Below are 20,011 nucleotides of genomic sequence, written 5' to 3' on the forward strand. Positions count from 1 at the left end.
AATATGTCTTCTCTAACATTTGTGTCTGTTTGAAAGTGAGCTGTGCAGAATTAAGCTGCTGCATGGGCGTGATGCGTTGCAAGCATGAAAGATAGACTGAGGGTGAATGAGTGGGGGTGTATTCATCTTAAACCACAGGATCTACTTAGAGATGCATATTGGATTAATAGAGCTTGGATGCTTGATATGGAGTGGAGTACTCAAGCTGTGTTAGTCATGACCTCTCTGATCTCCGCTCCACTCTGGATGGGCTGCGGGCTTTTTATCCATGTCCTCAGATCACAACCCTGGAGAGCAACGAGAGCTGCGCGTGTGTATGTGTGCATGTGCATGTGCAATGGTCTGTGTTTGCGTGTCCTGCCCCTCTGTCTCGGCCTGTTTACTGGGAATGTGTCCGTTATTGGCACAGCCTTTCACTCAAGTGTCACTCTTGTGAGTGGCGCAGTTCCTTGGAGTCTGAAGATGTATCTACTGTATGTGGATTTTGTCTGCCAGGCGAGTGTTTGATTGGGGTGTCAGCTCTCCCTCACCCGTGGCCGAGTTTTGGCGAGAGGTGTGCGATGCGTCTCACAGCTCTGGCATCGCTTGACTCCAGCTGCCTTTGAATGCAGCCTCAAAGCCTGCCTCGCTGAATGTTTCTCTCCACACGTTCTGGCACTATTCACCAACCCCCTCCTCCTCCTCCTCCCTTCAGCTCTCTGCTATGTTTTTCTACTTCACTTTTGACCTCATGTGCTTCCCACCTCACTGTGTCCTCTGTCCGGCTGTACACCATGTCCTCTGACAGCGCGTGTTTGCCGGTCTGAGATGGAGCACTTAGACCTCCGCAAGGACCGCAGCGCCTTAGATCAATGGAGTCAATGGTGAAAGACAGAAATATGTAGGCAGAGGAAGCAGCCTGGCATGTTCTGTCTCAGCTAAGAACAGCATTCTTGGTCTGTGTGCATGTCCAGTGCCTCCTGTATTTTATGAAGATATGAGAAGATGGGAGTAAAATTGGTTGTGGATCATTGTTCCTGGGCTTAATTCATGATTCACTTCATAGGAGGTGATGTGCTTTACAATATATGGATATTCATATGTTTTGTTTTCACCAAAACCAACTTGTAGTAAAACTCTACACAAGGGACTTATGATAAGTGTTACGCATAAACCACCCCATTTGTTAAATCTGCTATCACCTGAAAGTGAATCTGCACACTCACTCCTCTCCTTGTATGGCCAAACTGTCTCATTGATGTGTTTGTTTTATAGTTTTTTTAACAGTGGGGGTCTATGATACAGAGTTAGCCAAGCACATGGCACCAAATTGGCCTGTTTAATGTCAACGTTCATCAAAGTTTCCACATCGGCTTCTTAATTCAATTTTGACCTTTGACTTAAAGCTACTTATCGTAATTGAGTGTGCACACAGTTTTAAACTACAATTGTCACCAACTTTTCAGGTGTGCTCACTTTTAGGGTAACCTGAAAAATACAATGGTGCAGGTAATCTGGCTAAACTGTCGGCCTGTTTACAACCTGTCTGATAATCTGACAGCTCGTTTCTTGCCCTGTTGGACTTCGTTGTAGTGATGTCACTGGGTTCCCAGAGCTCAACAGTCAACTGTTGAGATAGGGTCAATGCTTTTAGAAAAGATAGAAATGATGGCACAAACTCCAAAAGTAAGACCCAAACTGAAATGATCCTTTAAGCATCAAAACACATTTTTAATAAGAAGGTGCTGATATTCTGTAAATGGATCAGACGTACTGTGTGAGATTGAGTAAAGCCCTTTTCGCTTAATTTATTTATGGGAATGGACTAAAGGTAATAAGACCAGCAGAAGAATTTTTATTGTTACTTCTTTTGTCTAGCTTTGGGGAAACATTTTCCAGAAGCTCATGGGGCAGAAGATAAATGAATGAAAAGAAAATTCTGCTAGTTTGTGTGTGTGTGTGTGTAGCTCTAGTCCTTACACCTGACTCACACCTTGCACTCCCACTATGGTTTGCCAAATGTTCGCCCACACTATCACCACCTGGCCACTGCTGTGCGCTGTGTGATAGCATTGTGTTCGTCTGTGTGCGTGCATGTGTGCGTCTGTGTGTGCGATGAGATGTTCTCTAACAGATGGAGTAACTTAATACATGTCTCATTTCTGCCCCGCTGTCCATTGGCCCTCATGGTCTGCTGGTGATGCTATCTGGGCCTTACCAGCATCCTGTCTGCTTTGTTCCTGGAATCAGCCCACCCCACCCTACCCTTGCCGCCACCGTCCTATAAGCCCCGGGCAGCTGGACTCAGACACACGCCGGTCCCGCAAGAGCAGCTTGTCAGGTGGAGCGGATCTCAGGTTACCTGGGACAGTTTGCTTTGTTGGGGCTGATGGAAATGTGTCTGGAAAAACAACATATTGTTTACAGTCAATGAACAGATGCTGCTTTTATTGTAGACAGGCTCATAAAATCCTAGCTGAATGCAAAGGCTGCTGGGAGGTATGTGCGTGTGTGTCAACCTCTGCACGAACGCATGCTCACTGCACTCAATTAAAAAAAATGTAAATGCGAAGACATCTTGACCAGCGCTGGCTTTATAAAGTCCCTTTCAAAAAGTCTAGATTTACTCAATCTACAAGATTTGTTACATCAAACGTGAAACTTTGGAGATACAAGGTTTCCACCCGCCACAGTGTGCTGGCATGTGTCTTTGTGACTGGCTCTCCAGCTCTCCTGCCAGTCCTTTCTCCGTGTCCTGGACAGGTACTGTTTTGTCACCGGGACCAGGTGGCGGCGCCTCCTCCATCCGTCTCCGTGGCGGCTAGAGGTGACACTCCATCAGCCAAATGGATTAGTCTCATTTGCTGGGTAATTTATTGATGTTTTCCTCTCCTGGGGATAATGGGTGTATAGGCTGCTGATTAATGAACGCACATGTCAACCACAGTCAGTGGTCAGTCAGTCTGGTATGTTATGAGCCACAGAGTCGACTTACGTAACACCCAGACTGATGGCCTCAAGAACATCAAATGTGCTCATGTGACAAGCCATTCATAGATTATATGAAAAGCCTGTTTGATGGCAGAAATAAGTGACCTCACTGTGACACAGATTTATTTGATTTCTATTACACTTTAGATAACCTGGAGTCTGCAGCCACTGATCACAGTTTAATTGGTGTCTTTGATTAATGACATGATATGCCGAGCAAGTACATATGATGATAAAGTATTCGCAATGTAATACTGCAGATTTATGATATCCACAGTGACAGTGTGCTCTGGGTGTCTGTTGAAGATTGAACTTTTAATTTAATGGATCCGATTTCTATATTTTACTAACTAAGGAAGCCGAGAGGCCCAAAACCCTTGGAGTAAACATTATCTGGCTGGTGAATAGTTGAACGGAGGTAAAAGGGGCAAGGCAGAGACATTTCCCTTTGCCATGTACTACTGATCCGTCTGTAAAGAGCCTTCAGTCTCAGAGGAGAAACAGTTTTCAAGCAGCCAGCCGTCTGCCTCCATCTGTAACGCTGACAAAATAAATGCTACTGCTAATTTTAAGCATGACCCAATTTGTTTCTGTGGGCTCCTGCTCTGGTAATGTGTGCTCTTGACCTCCTACAGTTGTGTCCAGAATGTCACAGGTCCCTGACATACAGCCCCTCTCCCCTCCATTAGAGGATACCTGATCCTGCACAGGCTTTCACTGATGAAAGAGAGCGAGCAGCATGCGCAGGAAATGGGCTCACAATGGTTCTTGGCATGACCCAGGGTACTCAGAGCCATTGAATTGCATTTATTAAGCACTTGCAAAGAGGACTTTGTACATCTGTGTGCGTTTTTTCTGTGAGTCTGTGTGAGGGAGTGTCTTCCCTCCTCCCCTTCCGTCTCCTTGCCTCGGCTGGCAATCTGCACATCTGTCTGCTCATTGATCACAGAGGGAAGTGCTTCGCTTACGCCGCAGGACAGCCGTAGCCTGAAAATCTAAACAGATGTGCACCACTCCCGAGCATCCTCTCACACTGACCCAATCATCCTCAAATCTTTTTCTTAGCCTTTATTCGCCCGGCAACTCTTTCGCCGAGCATGTATGTTGTTTTCAACCCTGTTTCATATTCACACGCACATTCAAGCGTAAGACCAACGATGCGCTGCTGTTTACCACTGAGGTAGGGTGGGGATAAATGCTTTGCTTAAAGCAACACTAGGTAAATTCTGCTGAACAGTATCCACTGTTGTCCCACGTGCCTATTACGGTCAAGATTCTCTTGACTCAGTGAATTGAACGATATCAGCATTTAAGAGCGACTTACAGTAACGCATTGTTTTAGCTTAAAAATGCATTCAAATCCAGATTTTTTGGATGTTCCTAGTTTTCTTCTGGAAAAGGACAAATAACAACTATTGTAATGAACACTATACTCTGGCACCAGAATTAATTGATACTATATTACAGTGACTGATCAGACAAATCTGAAACTTAAAAACACAAACACAATTTAGTGTTAAGTTAGTTAAGTTAATTGTGTTCATAACGTCAACAAATTGTGAAAGTTTTTGTGCTGTGTGTATTTGTTCATCCCAAACAGCAAATATACCGCCTGTACTGATGTTAGCTGTAGCTTGCTAGCAATGTTATCCTGACAGTGTGTCCAGTGATTGTGTTGCATATGTGTGTCAGTTAAGACTTTGGATGATCTCAAAGATTATCAGAAAATCTAGTACTTTCTGTTTTTATTTTTCTCTCCTTTACTTCTTAAATTTGTAAATTCATGAACTGGAGTCATAAACCCTTGAAATCATCTCGAGATTCACTGAGGTTGAACCTTTTTCAACTCATATGGCTGTGCCTTCATCTGAAATCGCAGCACCCATAGTTAATTTGCATCTGTCCATGTCCACATTTATGTATTGACATTATTGCGATACCTCTAAAATTTGCAGCATGTTGAGTCTGAATAAGTCTTGTTCGTTGTTCCATTTTAACCATTGGGAAATTCCACGAAATGGTCTGCAATAGACAGGGACATACAGCAGGAAAAAGCGAAAACTAAAAGCCTCCATAAGGGGACCGGGTAGAGTTGAAGGAGAGGCAAAAACACTACGTGAGGTGAATTTGAATGAAAAATCAAACTCTTTCTTGGAGTCATACCTCAGTCAAATATTAACACAAAAGAAACACCTACTGATATCATTTAGTGGGCCTAGAGGTCATAGAGAATAACAACACTTCAGAACCCGCCTTAGAATAAAAGTCATATTTTTATGCTTTCTTTAGTATCAAAGTTACAGTGTCCAGGAAAATGTATCAGTGTATCCATTGGTTAAATGAAAACAGGAAGTGCTATACTTTTAATGGTGCCAATTTGCTAAAATGTAAAAAAATATAAGCCAAAAAAACAAATAGGGCTCAAAGAGAATAGCAGTACCTACTTGTAGCTAACATTCCAGGGTCCTGCCCTCCAGATGGCTTTTATTTTTTATGTTGTGATATTGGTTCCCAAAAAGACCTATATGTTGGTGTTACCATGTTTCCATTTGTCAGATGATCAGCAAAACTTTCAACCAAAAAATAAAGTAGAAGGACAAGCAGCTCTTCGCATGTAAAAAACACCCTCGGAGGTCTACTTTAAAGTACGAGGAGGTTGCTCTGGACGGGATTTAAATTACAGGGGAACCAGCAAGTTCCCTGAAAAAACATTAGGTTGGACGAGTGCATGATGTTAAAGTCAGCTGGCATTGGCCACTATAAGCTACTGCTCATACCAGACCAAGATCGGCTGTAGCAGCAAAAGCCAAAGTTTTATTTCTTATGAATAAACTTGAGCAATGAAAGGAAGTTTGTGTTTTTTCTTCTGTTAGAGGTTACATAGTTGGAATGTACTCTAGCAGCAGTTAGTCAGAGCAGGGAGTGATGCTTATTTCCTTTGCTCAGATATTGTCATATAGACCTCCTCATGTGCTTGAAATTAAACAGAGAAAAACACATTATATGTCCTACACAGAAGAGACAGAGCTGTCACATCGTTTCTCAGTGCTGTCCAAGGACCCAGAGCCTTGCGTAGGCTGACAAGCTTCATTTGACCTCAGAGAAGCATGAAGAGAAAGAAATTAAACTATCCAAGCGACAAAAAAATCAAATAACAAAGATGAAATGGCAAACTGCTGTGGCACAAAAACCAATCACTTCCTCTAATGTCCCCTGACCCACTGCTTCGCCCGCGCCCCCACCCTCACAAAACAATCGTGGCTACCACTCTCAACAAAGTGATGTAGTGGACTAGCTGTGGTATAAATGGGATTTCAACATCCCTAGCTATTCTCCTGTCCAAAGCTTCATTTCACTAGCTCTCAGCTCCCCCGCTAAGTTCAGTAATGGAGCTTTAAATCCCCTCTGTTGTTGGGTCCTCACTTATTTTACTACCGGGTCGATGATAGAGCTCTCGCGTCTTGTGCCACCTTGTTGATAAGACTTCCCTTTGTGCCTTGAAACGCCAGTGATTATTTTTCCTCCTCACATCGGCCACGCACCCCTCCCTCCTGCGTGCTCTGTGCTCTTTTCCCTGAAGACATCCTCATGGCCATGCCTCTGCCAGTTGTCTGATATAGTGAGATTAATAATCTCTTTTAAAGGGACTTTTTAAAGATTTTCTTTTCTAGTCCGCTCTGTTGTCGTATTTAAAGGTCAAACCTCAAATCTTGTTTTTCATCTGTTGCAGAAGCTTTGCTCTCTTTATATTTCAAGTCATCATCTTTTATTGCAGTATTGTGTATATGTGTGTGTGTGTGTGTGTGTGTGTGTTTGTCCTATGCATGTTTGAGCAGTCCCATTAGAGAAAACAACAGATCGAGAAAAACTGGGTAAAGGGAAAGTAAGGCTGTGCGTGGGATGTTTTCTCAGACTGTGATCGTTAAGGATGGGTTGGGTGTTTGGGGAGAACTGCATCTATTTGAGTGTTTCATGTTTTGGAAATGTTTTGGAAACCCATTTTTTGAAATCTTGGCGTATTTGTTGTGAAAACTGAGGCATATCAACACCTGCTGTACACAACAGCTTTCCTCATCTGACTCTTCATCTGTCGCTTTTTCTCTTTCTTGCAGAGGCCTTTGACCTGGTGCTGCGCCATGGCCGCAACTCTACCCTAGCCATGCTGAAGTCAGAGTTTCCAGGTCTCGGAAGTGGGGCCCAGAGCTCGGTGGGGCAGCTCTTCTTGGACATGTCGCTCTACATCCTTGGCTCAGACTCCGCGGTGGACCACATGGTGGCGGTGCTCTACGGCCGCCTCTTCCCCCTCACATACCGCCGCCTTCTGGGGGGCAGCGTGTCCTCTGTGTCTGAGGAGTGTGTAAGAGGAGCCTGGAAGGACTCAGGAGCATATGGCCCTTATCCCAAACTGATGATGACCCGTCTGTCTCGCTCCCTCCTGGCCACACGAGTTTTCCTGCAGGCGCTGAACCTGGGAATCGAGGTTGTCAACACAACAGACCACCTGCGGCCCAACCGGGACTGTAGCCGGGCCCTGCTGAGGCTGTGGTACTGCCCACACTGCCAGGGCTTGCTGGAGCCGCTGGCCTGCAGAGGCTTCTGTCAGGCAGTGATGCACGGCTGCCTGGGGGGAGCGGCCGAGGTGCAGCCTCACTGGAGGAGCTACGTTGACGGACTGGGGAAGCTGGCTGGTTCCATGAGGGGAGAGCAGGACATGGAGGCTGTTGTTCTAAGACTGCCTTCAATGATCAAACTGGCTCTTAAGCATGCTGTGAACTCCCGCAGTCGCCTCAGCGCCCTGGTGAGTCCAGTACACTAACGCACATACACACTTAATGAGTGGCTTTCGTACTAAAAATAGTGCTTGAAAATGAAAGCGGATGCATTGTTGTTGGTGTGTTCTCAGACGTACTGGTGAGACAATGAAATTATTATCCAGAAAGTCCATTTTGAGTGAATTTAAAGGCTCATTACTGTGGGCACCAAAACACAAAACACTTTATATTCCTTTGAAACAGGATTTTACGACTCTACCGTATATGACCGTTGTAGGGTAGACAGCAGAATTAAGGTACGATCACACTACTACAAATTTCTATTAATATTGGGTCTGTATCTCGTTCACTGCACTTGAGGCCGCGTGACCTCTGAATTCAATGATGCATTTCCTGTTTCAGGGCAAACACATGGATGCATGAAAAGAAGTGGATATCATGTTTTAAGATGACGCACCATTCAATCAAATGAAAACGGCAAAATAAGTTCTTCAAGTTTACGTGTTTTTGGGCCTATTGAATATGAGAATTCCCTTTCTGGCTGAAGTGACTAACTTCCTGCATGAAAATAATGATATCACTCTTTGACTTTTTCATTTTTTTGGACCTCATGGGTTAAATTTGACAATTTAAGAGTAATTTCAGAATGTTTGCAAAGGTTACACAAAAATTTTACGTGTGTTTACAGCCCCTCTTTTTGGAGTAACCTGGGCCAGTGTGCGTCATGTGACCTGCAATTCTGACTGTTGTCACTGCGCAAAACTCCTCTCCAGGCCTAGTGCTGTTCCTGCGGGCCTGGGCGAGCTCCTGTCAGCCTCTGCTGACTCAGTTTTCAAAGTTCATCTTTGTTTAGCTTCGACCTACAGTTTTGCACATTCACCCAAAAGAAATAGTGATGTATTGTGTTTGGAGATGGAGCGGTGAATATTCTAATCTCGTGTCATCACCCTATTTGGTACAAAATTCCACTACTATAAACGATACTTTACGCTGCAGGATCACAATACCAGAATATTTAGTGTTCATCTTTACACTGCTCAATATTTATCTTCTATCCACAGTAGAGCTTTTACATCCCCTTTTTCACTGCTCAGTGCTGGGCAGTTTTGCTGTACAGAAAGCTAATGTGACCCACCCTTCATGACTCTCAGGAAAGTGCCATTGTGACAACACAGCGGTCGCACTGAAATGAATGAGGAGGCTGGGTTTTGCGATGCAGTGCTAGTGTCATGGTCCGATGACACTGCCCGGCAGGAAAACAAACAGGACATGAAGGAATGAAAGAAATAACACATTCTTGCAAGGATAATTTCAGGTTGGAAGACTTTTACTCAGTGAAGGGCGATAAGTTTGTTTTGCAGGATAAGTGATCCAGAAGACGTTTTTTGACTCTAACAAGAAAAACATCACCTCGTAATAAGAAATCACAAACACACAAGTAGACGCAGCTACAGGTGACGTACAACATATTGTTTCTCGACAAGCCAGGAATGCGCCTTGGACTAAACTGTATCAGGAGAAAGAAATAAAGGAGGGAAAGGAAAGGGAGGGAGGAGAACAAGCATGTAATTGTTCGGGCAGTCAGACAGATGCTCCCAGCACGTCACACTGAAACTCGTCTCTCACTCCTCAGCGTCGTTGACCCGTTATGTGTGGTTTCAACTGCGATAAAACCGTCAAGCTTGTTCGTAGCCCACATGTGAAGTCAGGGAGAAGTGCTCATGAAATATGAAGGTCTTCTTCTGTGAGAGTCACAGAGCTGTAGGTGCTTTTCGTCCTGTGTATCTGCTGAACTTTTCACTCTCACACCCCAAATCCCCGCGGTGACCAAGTTTCCACTCAGAACCCATCATTTATTAACACACAGGTTGACCTCACTTACTCTGCAGCATGAGGGCGTGGCTGCATCCATGAAACGCTGACTTAGGGGAAATTGCTTGCTCTCTCCCTCTCTCTCTCTCTCTCCCTCTCTCTCTCTCTCCCTCTCTCTCTCTGTCTCTCTCTGTGAGATCCTTATCCAAAATTAAATAAGGCCTGTGTAGGTTTGTTTAAGACTGCAGTTTAAGTCACTGCAGATGACTTTACACTGTGTTTATGGCTCTGAGTCTGGTTCCAGTGTATGGAATTAAAGCTGCTATGGCATATGGCATTGTTCAGCGCTGTGACAAGGTCGTGTGTGTATGTGTGTGTGTGTTTAAAGGTAATCCCAGAGAGACAGTCTTTGCTCAGTGGTGTCATTGAAGGGACAGACGCATTGTTTCCCTACAGGCTAATTCTGTCTCACTGAGGAGTCATGGGAGATCAACCAAAATGAGACAACACCTGATTACTCCACCTCGAATAAGCAGTTTAGCGTTCGTCTGAATGAATTTGGGGATTAAACGAACATTGAAGTGATTTTTCTTGTCTCATGTAGCCAATTAACTATAAATTGCCTGTATACTGCGTAAAAACTTTATTTAGTTTGTCTTTGGTCACTTATGTTATTGTTACATGGTAATGCAGTACTGAAAGAAAGAAAGCAAAAATGTATTTCAAAGAGAGCAGATTGTTTTAAACAGACTATCCTGGATTTTTCATCAACAAGTTGATGTGTTTTCTGCTCCGAGAACACTGTTTCCCTGCATTTTACAAAATGTGTCGTGCGGTGAACTTTACTAAACGTGCATCTTGTTGTAAAAACCTTGCTCACTGACCAGAGTTCTGTGTAATTTTTTTAGTTTTGAGTTTTTTAGGTTTTGGAAAAATGTTGCATTTCGTGTGCGGCTTGTGGCCTACTCATCTTATACCCCATTAAGACTGACTAAGAGACAGTAGTCTGTCTCCTTCCCAGCCCTCCTCCTGATCTGGATTTAACATTAGTCGTTCACTGCTTTGGCGACCAGGTATCTCTACCGTGAAAAGATACATTTAATGATATTGATGATTAAATATTATTCAGCCTACTCCCTCAGAGAGGGAGAGAGTAGGAGGAAATAGAAAAGCATGCACATGTGGATAAGTGAGAAAAAGGAGGTGGTAATATGCAGTATGGACAGAGGGAGAGAGATGAAACATTATATTGTAATTAATCTGTGTAATTCTGCTAGGGAATTGTATTTAAATGTTCTGCAGACTAAAGTCTCTGCCAACAGTGACAACCAGATATTAAGTGACAGATGTCCCATATGAAGGGGTCACACATAGATTAAATGCACGTTCCGGAGACCCATGTGAATCACCTATATGAAATGTGGATCAGCACCCTGGGTTAGACCAATGGTGTGGGGGGGTTGCGGAGGGGGGGGTTCAACATGCATACTCGTCTGTCATAGGATCTTTTTTGATACTGAATCTGGGGTGTGCCAAAGTCAGAAACGTAAATGACTTTGAAATGTATTCTTTTTAATTGAGTCAAAGTATAATAAACAGTGTCACGCCCCAGGTAGCACCGAAGACATTATTTGTTGTTACACAGGGGGGAATTAATTGACACATCCTCCGTGTGGCTGGGGCACACACTAGTCCTTCTCTGGCTTCGCTAGCCGCACAATGACAGTTCACAGCGTGACATTTGTTTCAGTCCATTTAGGTTAACAACCAGACATAGACACAAGCGAAACCAAAATACTTCAGGGATGAGGGTTATCATTCACTTTATATCTTGGTCTCCATTTTCCATTTTAAATTAGTAACTGCAGAAGTACTGTGACGTGAAAATGGTAGTCAACTGGAACGTCTAAAAATGGTTCTGTTCTTGCAAATGGTAAGCATCAATGAAATATATCAAGGTTTTTTGGGTTAAAAATGTGTAAAATCGCTCCTCTGGTTCTTTAAATCCAAGCTTGGCTCCAGCATGTGTGTGTTTGGCTGTGAAGAGGAAACTTTAAATTATCTTTTAGTGATACTTCAGTATTTTGTACGGCAACATAATGGATCTGCAGAGTACTATGTGTTGTTTTGTGGTTTCCGTAGCTGCAGCTGTGGTTTCTGTCTCACTCCAGTGAGAGGGCAGACCCCTGCTACTGGGGGTGACAGACGGATCGACTCCATCTAAGCAAAAGAGTCCTCAAGGTGTGAGAGAGACATCTCTTCTCTTCTCTGCGGACTAGAAGCATGTAACTCTGCTGGCGAGATGACCACTCATCGTCCGCCTGCCCGCTCCCCGGCATGTTAACATTAATTTCCTCCATCCAATGCAACTCCAGTGTGAATCAACCAATGTTAAGAGAGACGAAGAGGGCAGCCAAGAGCCCCACAGCTCCAATTTATCCCCCTGTCAACCTCCCACCCCACTCCTGGAGTTTGATGTCATCCACCTCCATCTCTACATCTCATCCTCAACATCATTCCCTCGCTTTCAGCCCCCCCTCCCAACCTCCCATTTATTTCTTTTTCTCTCGTTCTTACATGCTGCTGTAAGAGGAGATGCATGATTTATGAAGCTCTATTTTTACCCGTTACTGAGGAGAAAGAGAGGGGAAGAAAAAGAAAGAAGAATGGAGAGTGTGGCGTGCGAGCCTAAAGGAAAGGAGGACAGGAGAGTGTGGAGTAGACATCCATCACCCTGCGACCCCTCGGCTGAAAATCAAGACGAGAAGTAGTTTGAGACAGAAATGTGATGGATCCAACCAAGATTAGAGGAGATATGCTGCAGAGTACAAGAGTTGTGTGTTGTTACACACTCTACACAGTTGCTTAGTTTTAAGTTTAATATCACATAAATCTTTGTGGGCCTCTAACAATTTTTGTCAATAACATTTCATCAGCTCTCTTTTCGGTCATCTTTCCCATTGTGCACAAAATAGCTCAGGCAGATCAAATCACATGCAAACTGTTGCTCCACTGAGCAAACAAGCACTAATTAAATCTCTGCTGCATTTTTATTACTTATTAATCCATTCAAAAATGCAGGCTGCTCTAGACACGAGAATCAGAATCTGTTTTTAAAATGTAAAAGCCACTTGACTTTTTAAACATGCAATCAATCATGTTTACAAATGCTATAACATATCATCTAAGTTACTATTTATATATATAATTTATATGTTTAATTTGAATTATGGAAGATAAACTGTGGCGTTTAAAAGTCCTTAAAAGCCCAGTCAGTAGTTGGTCTGGCCATGTAAGTTACAGTTACTGTATATTTTCATGTGTAATTGAAGAGTTGACATAATGATGAAAAATAAGGATTTTGTTTGTTTAGCCAATCTTAACTGAATAACAGGCCTTTTTTTTTTCTTCTTTTTTTTTTTTACAGTTGTTTACGCACAATAATAATTTAAATAAACCTTTAACAGTCAGACAGAGGCAGTCTCCCCAAGATTGTTAAATCTTATTTACCTACTGATAATCAGTTCTATACTACATAATTATTGATAATTTGGTCACAAATCTCATTTTGCACTAAAGAGCCATTTCTCAAATGTCCAGTGTTCTCCTAATACAAGGAATTTGCCCCTTATTGCACCTTCTCAGGGAATTTATCGCATTTCTTAGACATGTTTTCTGTCTTACTTTGAAGAAAACATCATGTTCCTAATTCAGACGCACAAATCCCCGTGTTTCATCTGAATTAGACATGTGTCTATAAAATCAAAAAGACATCAAGCTGTAATGGCTTTTCACAGCCTTCACAGGAATGGCAGAACTGTGAGTTAGAAGTGTGAAATCCATTTTTCTTACAAGCATTTCCTTAACCCTGATGCACAAACAATTAATGTCTCATTTTAAATTAGACTGATCTGTACATCATCTATTTTAGTGAGATTAACGTCCTCAGTTAATTTCAGTATTTAGCTCTATGTTTCAGTACTAACAATTTCAGGTTTTGCCATGTAGGACAATTTTGTAATCCAAATTTGTGCTGAAATATTGACATCTTACTATTTTTACAATATTTGGGGATTTGTTGTCATACCTCATTAATGTGAAGCAGAGATTTCTGAACTGGTGGATTTACTAAATAGGTTTATAAGATTATACTAAAAGAATCAGAGCTTTTCCTGAATCTATGTGTGAATCTATCCATGGTTTATATTTTAAATAGCTTCAGTCAGGGTATTTCAATGCTCCATATTCACAGTATACAACTGCACATTTATTGTACATCCTTACAAGAATACTTAAAGTTGTTATCTTAATGTAGTAAGTTAGTAAGTAAATACTAAGTTGAATGGTTGAAATAGTAAGCTAGAAGAAATTGATACGTGGTCAAAATGGAAAGCACAAGATGAACGGTTGGAACAATAAACTGAGACATCACAACTGAACGTAATACATTTAGTAGTGTCTATTAAGGGGTATGTGAGCTCAGCACATAGGGGTACGCCAGGCAGGAAGGCTGGGAACACCTGACTTGATAAAACCTCCACAATTTAGATCTCAAATCTCAAAGAAGTCCGGTCTAATAAAACAGCAGTTCAAAACATTTTAAAGCAATTTACACCACATCAGACTGGAAGATGTACCAGATTCCTCATTTCCACCCCCGACAGCACCCATTTGAAAATATAATCATGAGAACTGACTGGTATTTCATTACTTTGGAGATATATTGAGATTTCTCCATTTTCACTTAACTTGGGAGAATTTTAAAGCTGAAATAGGATGCCTATAATGTGCGCATTTCACCAGAAGTCAGTTCCTATGCTGGTGACAACAGTGCAGGGATGAGGAGGAGGAGGAGGAGGAGGAGGAGGAGGAGGAGGAGGAGGAAGGCTGAGTGCTGACTCAGTATCCCCCCTGAGCCTCGACTCCCGTGGAACACAAACATTACTCACCTAATACTCTCCAGTATGTTGTTACAGCTGTGCATGGAACCCTGCCACCCTTGTAACACTGAGAGTGTAATCTCTCCTCCTGAAACTTGCTTACTTTGCTTATTAATAACTATCTTTGACCAAGATGAATGTATAAGCCTCATGATACATTTGGGTCCAAGTCCGTTGCCATTGATTCGTTTGGAATTTATCTTTAGACTGTGTTTGCACAAGCAAAGCACCACATGGAACCTGAGATGCAGGTGTGCCAGTGTGTGGCCATGTGGACGTCAAGGTTTATGTGTGTGTCAGCGCGTGTGTCGTGTTACTAGCCGTCAGCACCTCCCTCTCTCAGTGAGGCAGGCTGTTCAGTGCAGATAAAAGTGCACAGATATTTCTGAGCTCTCACGCTGAGGCAGGCTTTATCTGAAGACTCTCCTGTTGGTTGTGTTAGTCCAGCCCTGGGTGATATTAATACCCCACTAATGAGCCCCTTCCTTGAAGAATCTGGAAACAATTGGTGGGTGGAGGATGGGGGGCTGCGTGCTGAATCAGTCTCTCCCTTGTGCCACAACTCCCCTACGGCTTCCTGGGAATGCACAAACAAAAAGAGGAACACAGCTCCAATCACATTAATAATGGCCTGTGGGAGTACCAGCACTTGCTCCAGGCACAGGAGAACGAGAGAATTACACGAGAGGAAGATGTGGAGGGAGAGAATGGGGTGGCAGAGACAATGGGCTGAGGTGTGTGTGTGTGTGTGTGTGTGTTTCCCCCAAGTACATTGGAAGGGAGTATTAGAGGAGATGGCTAGTCTGGGATGTTGGGTATTAGCGAATGCGTGGTGCAGGAGAACTCAACCATCTGTGACTATCAGGACTGTGTGTGTGTGTGTGTGTGTGTGTGTGTGTGTGTGTGTGTGTGTGTGTGTGTGTGTGTGTGTGTGTGTGTGTGTGTGTGTGTGTGTGTGCATAGAATGAGGTATCTGTACTGTGGCTATTCCTGTATCCTTGGATAACTAGGCTGTATTGATTAACCCAATGATTCTATTTTACAGTTGATCAGCATTTCTGTGTCAGCGTGCATGAGCAAGCATAAACAAGTGTGTTGTTGTGTGTGTGTACGCATTATGTTCAAATGAATAAATGCATGTAATGATTCATTTTTGTTTATGCTGGAAATTCTGTGCGTGTACATGCACGCGTGCGTGTTTGTGTGTTCATGCGGCGTTGGTTACCGCCAGATAAAGATGTCCAGTGCTGCTCTATCAGGTCCCATCAGTATTCAGCAGCGGTGGTGCCATCCTATTCACTTAAAGGGGAGCTGGGCACAATTAGCTGTTAACATTACATGCCAGAATTAAGCCTCAGCCAGTATCCCCGGGGGAAATTAAACCACCAGCAAATCATTAAACCACAAGCTAAACATTAACAGCCATTTGCATTTTTATTGCACCTGAAAAAGAGTGTGCCACGTCCATTATCTCTGAGAGACAGAGAGAGACTTCTTATTTATTATTGTTATGTCGTCCTGCGTGGAAACACAATGGAATTTATATGGGAAAAGAAGAAGCAAACGAGAGGTCTTATTCTCATGCTTGCGGTTTTGGAGTGTTATGATTACAAATTTGAACAAGGCGGAAACGGCTGGCAGAGGATACAATGACTTGTTTGTTATGCAAATCCCCCCGCTTTCATCCCTCCCAAAAATAAGCAAACGCAAACAGATGACAATTTGCAGAGGGGCTCAGCTGAGTAAGGCCAGCAGTTTGGCTGTTGACAGGTTCTCACTGTCTGCAGTGTCATTGCTATTAAGAGTTTGAATAAACAGGCTCAGGTGCAGGAACTGGAAGCAATGAAACATAAGTGGGGTGAAGAGGTCTAGGGGAACCGAATTCACTCACTCCATACTTTCTTGTTTTCTCCACTTCCCTCTGTGCCATGCAGGTGAACGGGATGTGTGGACACACTCCTCAGCGGACCTCACGCTCAGTCGGATCTCTGCCTCCCCAGCCTCCTGCTGTCTCTGCAGCCCGCAACGCACAGCCCTCATCCTCCGACTCTGATGAAACTTTGGCTGGCCTCCGCAGGTGAGGAAATCAGGGTCCGTAATCCAGACTGAGACCCTTCCACCTGATAAAGCAGCAGTCACACTCCAGACCACAATATTTGTTATAATACACCTGACACTGTGGGCAGGTTTCCCCCTGTTTCCTTGTAACACTCTTTCTCAATTTGAGTATTTTTAACACCCCTGATGCAGTAACAGGCTTAAATGAACAGTGTAATAATGCCCAGCGGGGCTGCTGGCCTTGGCAGCACAATGGCCAGATTAATGTCAATTAGGAACGGAGACACTGCTTATTCTAGCCTCTTTTACTCTCTCCTTCTCTAGGGGGATCCCATCGACTTGCTTTCACTGTTATCAAGCTGGATTTACCTCTCTTATTCTATCTCTGGCTCTTCCTCTTTGTCTGTTTTTCTTTGTGTCTATCCTTCTTGGTCCCTCCCTCTCTCTGTTGAACACTTCCTTCCTTTACCTGCTCCAGGGAGTTCATATCCAACCTGAGGGGCTTCAGCTCCTTCTACAGTGGTCTTGGGGAGGCGTTGTGCAGCCGTGAGCCTGCTCCAGCGAACCACTCCCTCTGCTGGAATGGGCAGGAGATGACAGACAGGTAAATCAGTTTCATTTGCCTAATTTCAAAGCTTTGAAACACGCTACCTGTACCCACAGACAAATCTACCCTACAGCCTGCAGGAAGTTTCTGCTCCGTTTTATTGGCTTTCTAAATGACCAGTTACACAAATAGTCTGCTCTGATTCCTGTATTCCCAGTACTCCAGCGAAACATTTAGGAGAGTGTAGGTGAATTGAAGGGTAAGTTTGCCCAGCGCTGATGAGCTTCACATGAGGGCCCCCTCTCCCACTGAGTGCGTGTGTAAATCTTGACTTTGACTCTATGGGATGTTATTAATGTCAGATGTGCTGTCACCTTCTTCTCGCTTAGTTAATTGCAGTTTCAATCGCTCTTTCCTCCTTCATCCAACATCTCCTGTGCACCCTGCAGAACCTCATTTGGTTTTTGCAATATTTCACTTCACCCCTGTCCTTTGGCTGTACACATAATAACTCCTTCCTTTCTGCCCGTGCCATCAGCCGGCCCGAATTTCAATTTGGCTTAGATAGTTACAGATATCATCCATTTTCTTTTTTGCCTTGTAAATCGTGTGTAGACTTTAATCAAGGCAGAGGCACAAATTTCAGCCGAGATGTGCTGCAGGTTAATGTTTTACCTCTTGTTTGCGAGGCGGACTGTGATTAAATTTTGTGCTTTCTCAAACTGCTGAAAAGAGTCTGTCACAACGACAGGAAGGAGCCTCACTCTGCGCAGGAGACATCAGGTTGGCAAGGGGGCAGAGCTGTCCTAAGGGGATGATTACAAGCTGGACCAAGCTATGATAGGAAGGTGCAGGGAGGCAGAAAAGGAGATGAAATGATGGAGAGATTACAATGTCTCACGGCAAGAAATTCTCCGTGTCATTTGTGAGGGCATATGCCTGCAAATTCACTCCGGGTACATTTTCACTCCGAGATTTGTTCTGGATCATCTTCCATTATCCTCCCAGACAGGACCTTCTCCAGAGCCAAACGTGGCATTCACCCTCATATTGTCTCATGCAGATAAATTTAGATTGGGTGGTTGGAGGGGATAAGCGCTGGAGGGGTCGGGTACTGAATGTCTGCGATACTTGAGGAGTGATCTTTGGAGCTAAATGTGGCGCTTTTTATCAGGCGTATTTACCATCCCACCTAGAGCCAAGATCAGAGGAGCAACACTTTTCTCCACATCAAAGAGTGTTACACTGATAACTGTGATAATAGATGTGACGCCGTGTCGGCTCAAAACATTACATTTCCGTTCCTCTTTTGGATTTAATGACAGTGTAAACTCATGTGCGTGTGATAGCTGATAAAAGATAAGATGCTGTGTCAACTGTGAACATTTCATTTAGGGAGTGTGCAAACATTAATAGAGAGTAGAGGAGGTCAGAAAAGGGGAGGGGGGGTTTACTAACTTTTTTGGTAAAGGGAGGGTCTTATTTTTCTCTTGTCCTAAATTTTTGTATTATTTCAGCCTTCCTTTGCAATAAAGTTATTAGTTACATAAGTAATTATATCAAAAAGATATTGTCATATGCAAAAGACAACTTTTCTGTCTCTGTATTAGGGGTTTATTTTGTACATTTCTTTCTTTTATTTATTTATTTAACAGGAAAATTATACATTGATCAGCATCACTTTCAATGTGTCAGTGTTGTCCAAAAGGCTAATTTTCATACGTTATCCCTGTTAAATTAGCTACTTAAAGTGAAATAGCCACATCAAAAAGAGTAAGGGCACAGTTTTACTAGAAAATAAATGGTTTGTATGTGTTGTCCTGTAAAGTCGGAGTTTATACCTAGTCTGAAGAGCCACACTCAAAGGCGGAGTGAAAAGCCAGCCGTCACAGAGAGCAGAGGGACGTGATGTCATTTAGAGAAGAGGATAATAGTCTTTCCTGGAAGGCATTCATAGTGTTGCCCTCAGATGCACAGAATAAAAGTGCCACCAATATTTGTGCCAAGAATGAAAAAAGAGAGCAAGAGAAAAGTTCAAACTTGTCGTAATCTCTTCCCTTATACACAGCTGGCCAATCAAGAGGTGAAGTGGGCGTGAATGTCAGATAGTCTGTTTGGGATCATCTGTTTCAGGAGTAAAGTTACAGAAGTGGTCGGACGCAGCCCTCCCTGGTCTGACGTCGGAAAGGTGTCAGGGGAGGGGGTTGACAAAGCTCGACACACCGTCTGACAAGCAGTTCTGACCGAGTATACTGGCGCCTTAAGAGTTCACAGCCATGCTGACTGTTCTATTAGCCTGTACTTAAGCACAGCTGTGCTTTGAGCTAAATGTTTATGTCAGCGTGCTAACATGCTCAACGACAATGCTAACGTGCTGATGTAAAGCAGGTGTAATGTTTTCCATGTCAACTATCATAGTCCTAGCATTTGAGGAAAAGCTAAGGGATCACCAAGTGATTACAGGTCATCCTCAGGGGAACACGAATGTCTGCACCAAATTTCATGGCAATCCATCCAGTAGCGGATGAGAAATTTCACTAAAACCCACAGATGTCAACCTTATGGTAGCGCAGGAGGAATAGCAAGGATTTTTTAACGAGTCAGGAGTCTTTAGGATACATTGTCTGGGCAATATGAGTATCTGTACAAAATTTCATGCCAATCCATACAATAGTTGTTGATATATTTCATTCATGACAAATGAGGTGGACTGACGGAAAGAATAACAATGCCATCCTCAGAACCATGCCCCTAGCTTGTCTAAAAAAGACAACTTTCACTTATCTACATTGGCGTTGCACATAAGAAATTCAATTAAATCTTAAGATTTAATATGTCGCGCACACCACGCCAGTAGTTTTCAGACAGCCCCTTGTATCTCTTTTCACAATATCATCTAAATTTGATTCTCT

At 43.2% G+C, this 20,011-nt stretch overlaps 1 protein-coding gene across 1 annotated transcript in view; it reads left to right on the plus strand.

Moving 5' to 3' along the window:
* Positions 1-20,011, plus strand: part of gpc3 (glypican 3) — a 98,285-nt gene that overhangs the window by 47,109 nt on the left and 31,165 nt on the right. The window contains exons 3-5 of the mRNA XM_040120219.1: positions 7,083-7,768; positions 16,429-16,571; positions 17,031-17,156. Coding sequence (XP_039976153.1) covers positions 7,083-7,768; positions 16,429-16,571; positions 17,031-17,156 — 955 coding nt within the window. The remainder of the gene's footprint in view (positions 1-7,082; positions 7,769-16,428; positions 16,572-17,030; positions 17,157-20,011) is intronic.

This window comes from Xiphias gladius, chromosome 23 (assembly GCF_016859285.1).
Source record: "Xiphias gladius isolate SHS-SW01 ecotype Sanya breed wild chromosome 23, ASM1685928v1, whole genome shotgun sequence".
NCBI lineage: Eukaryota > Metazoa > Chordata > Actinopteri > Istiophoriformes > Xiphiidae > Xiphias > Xiphias gladius.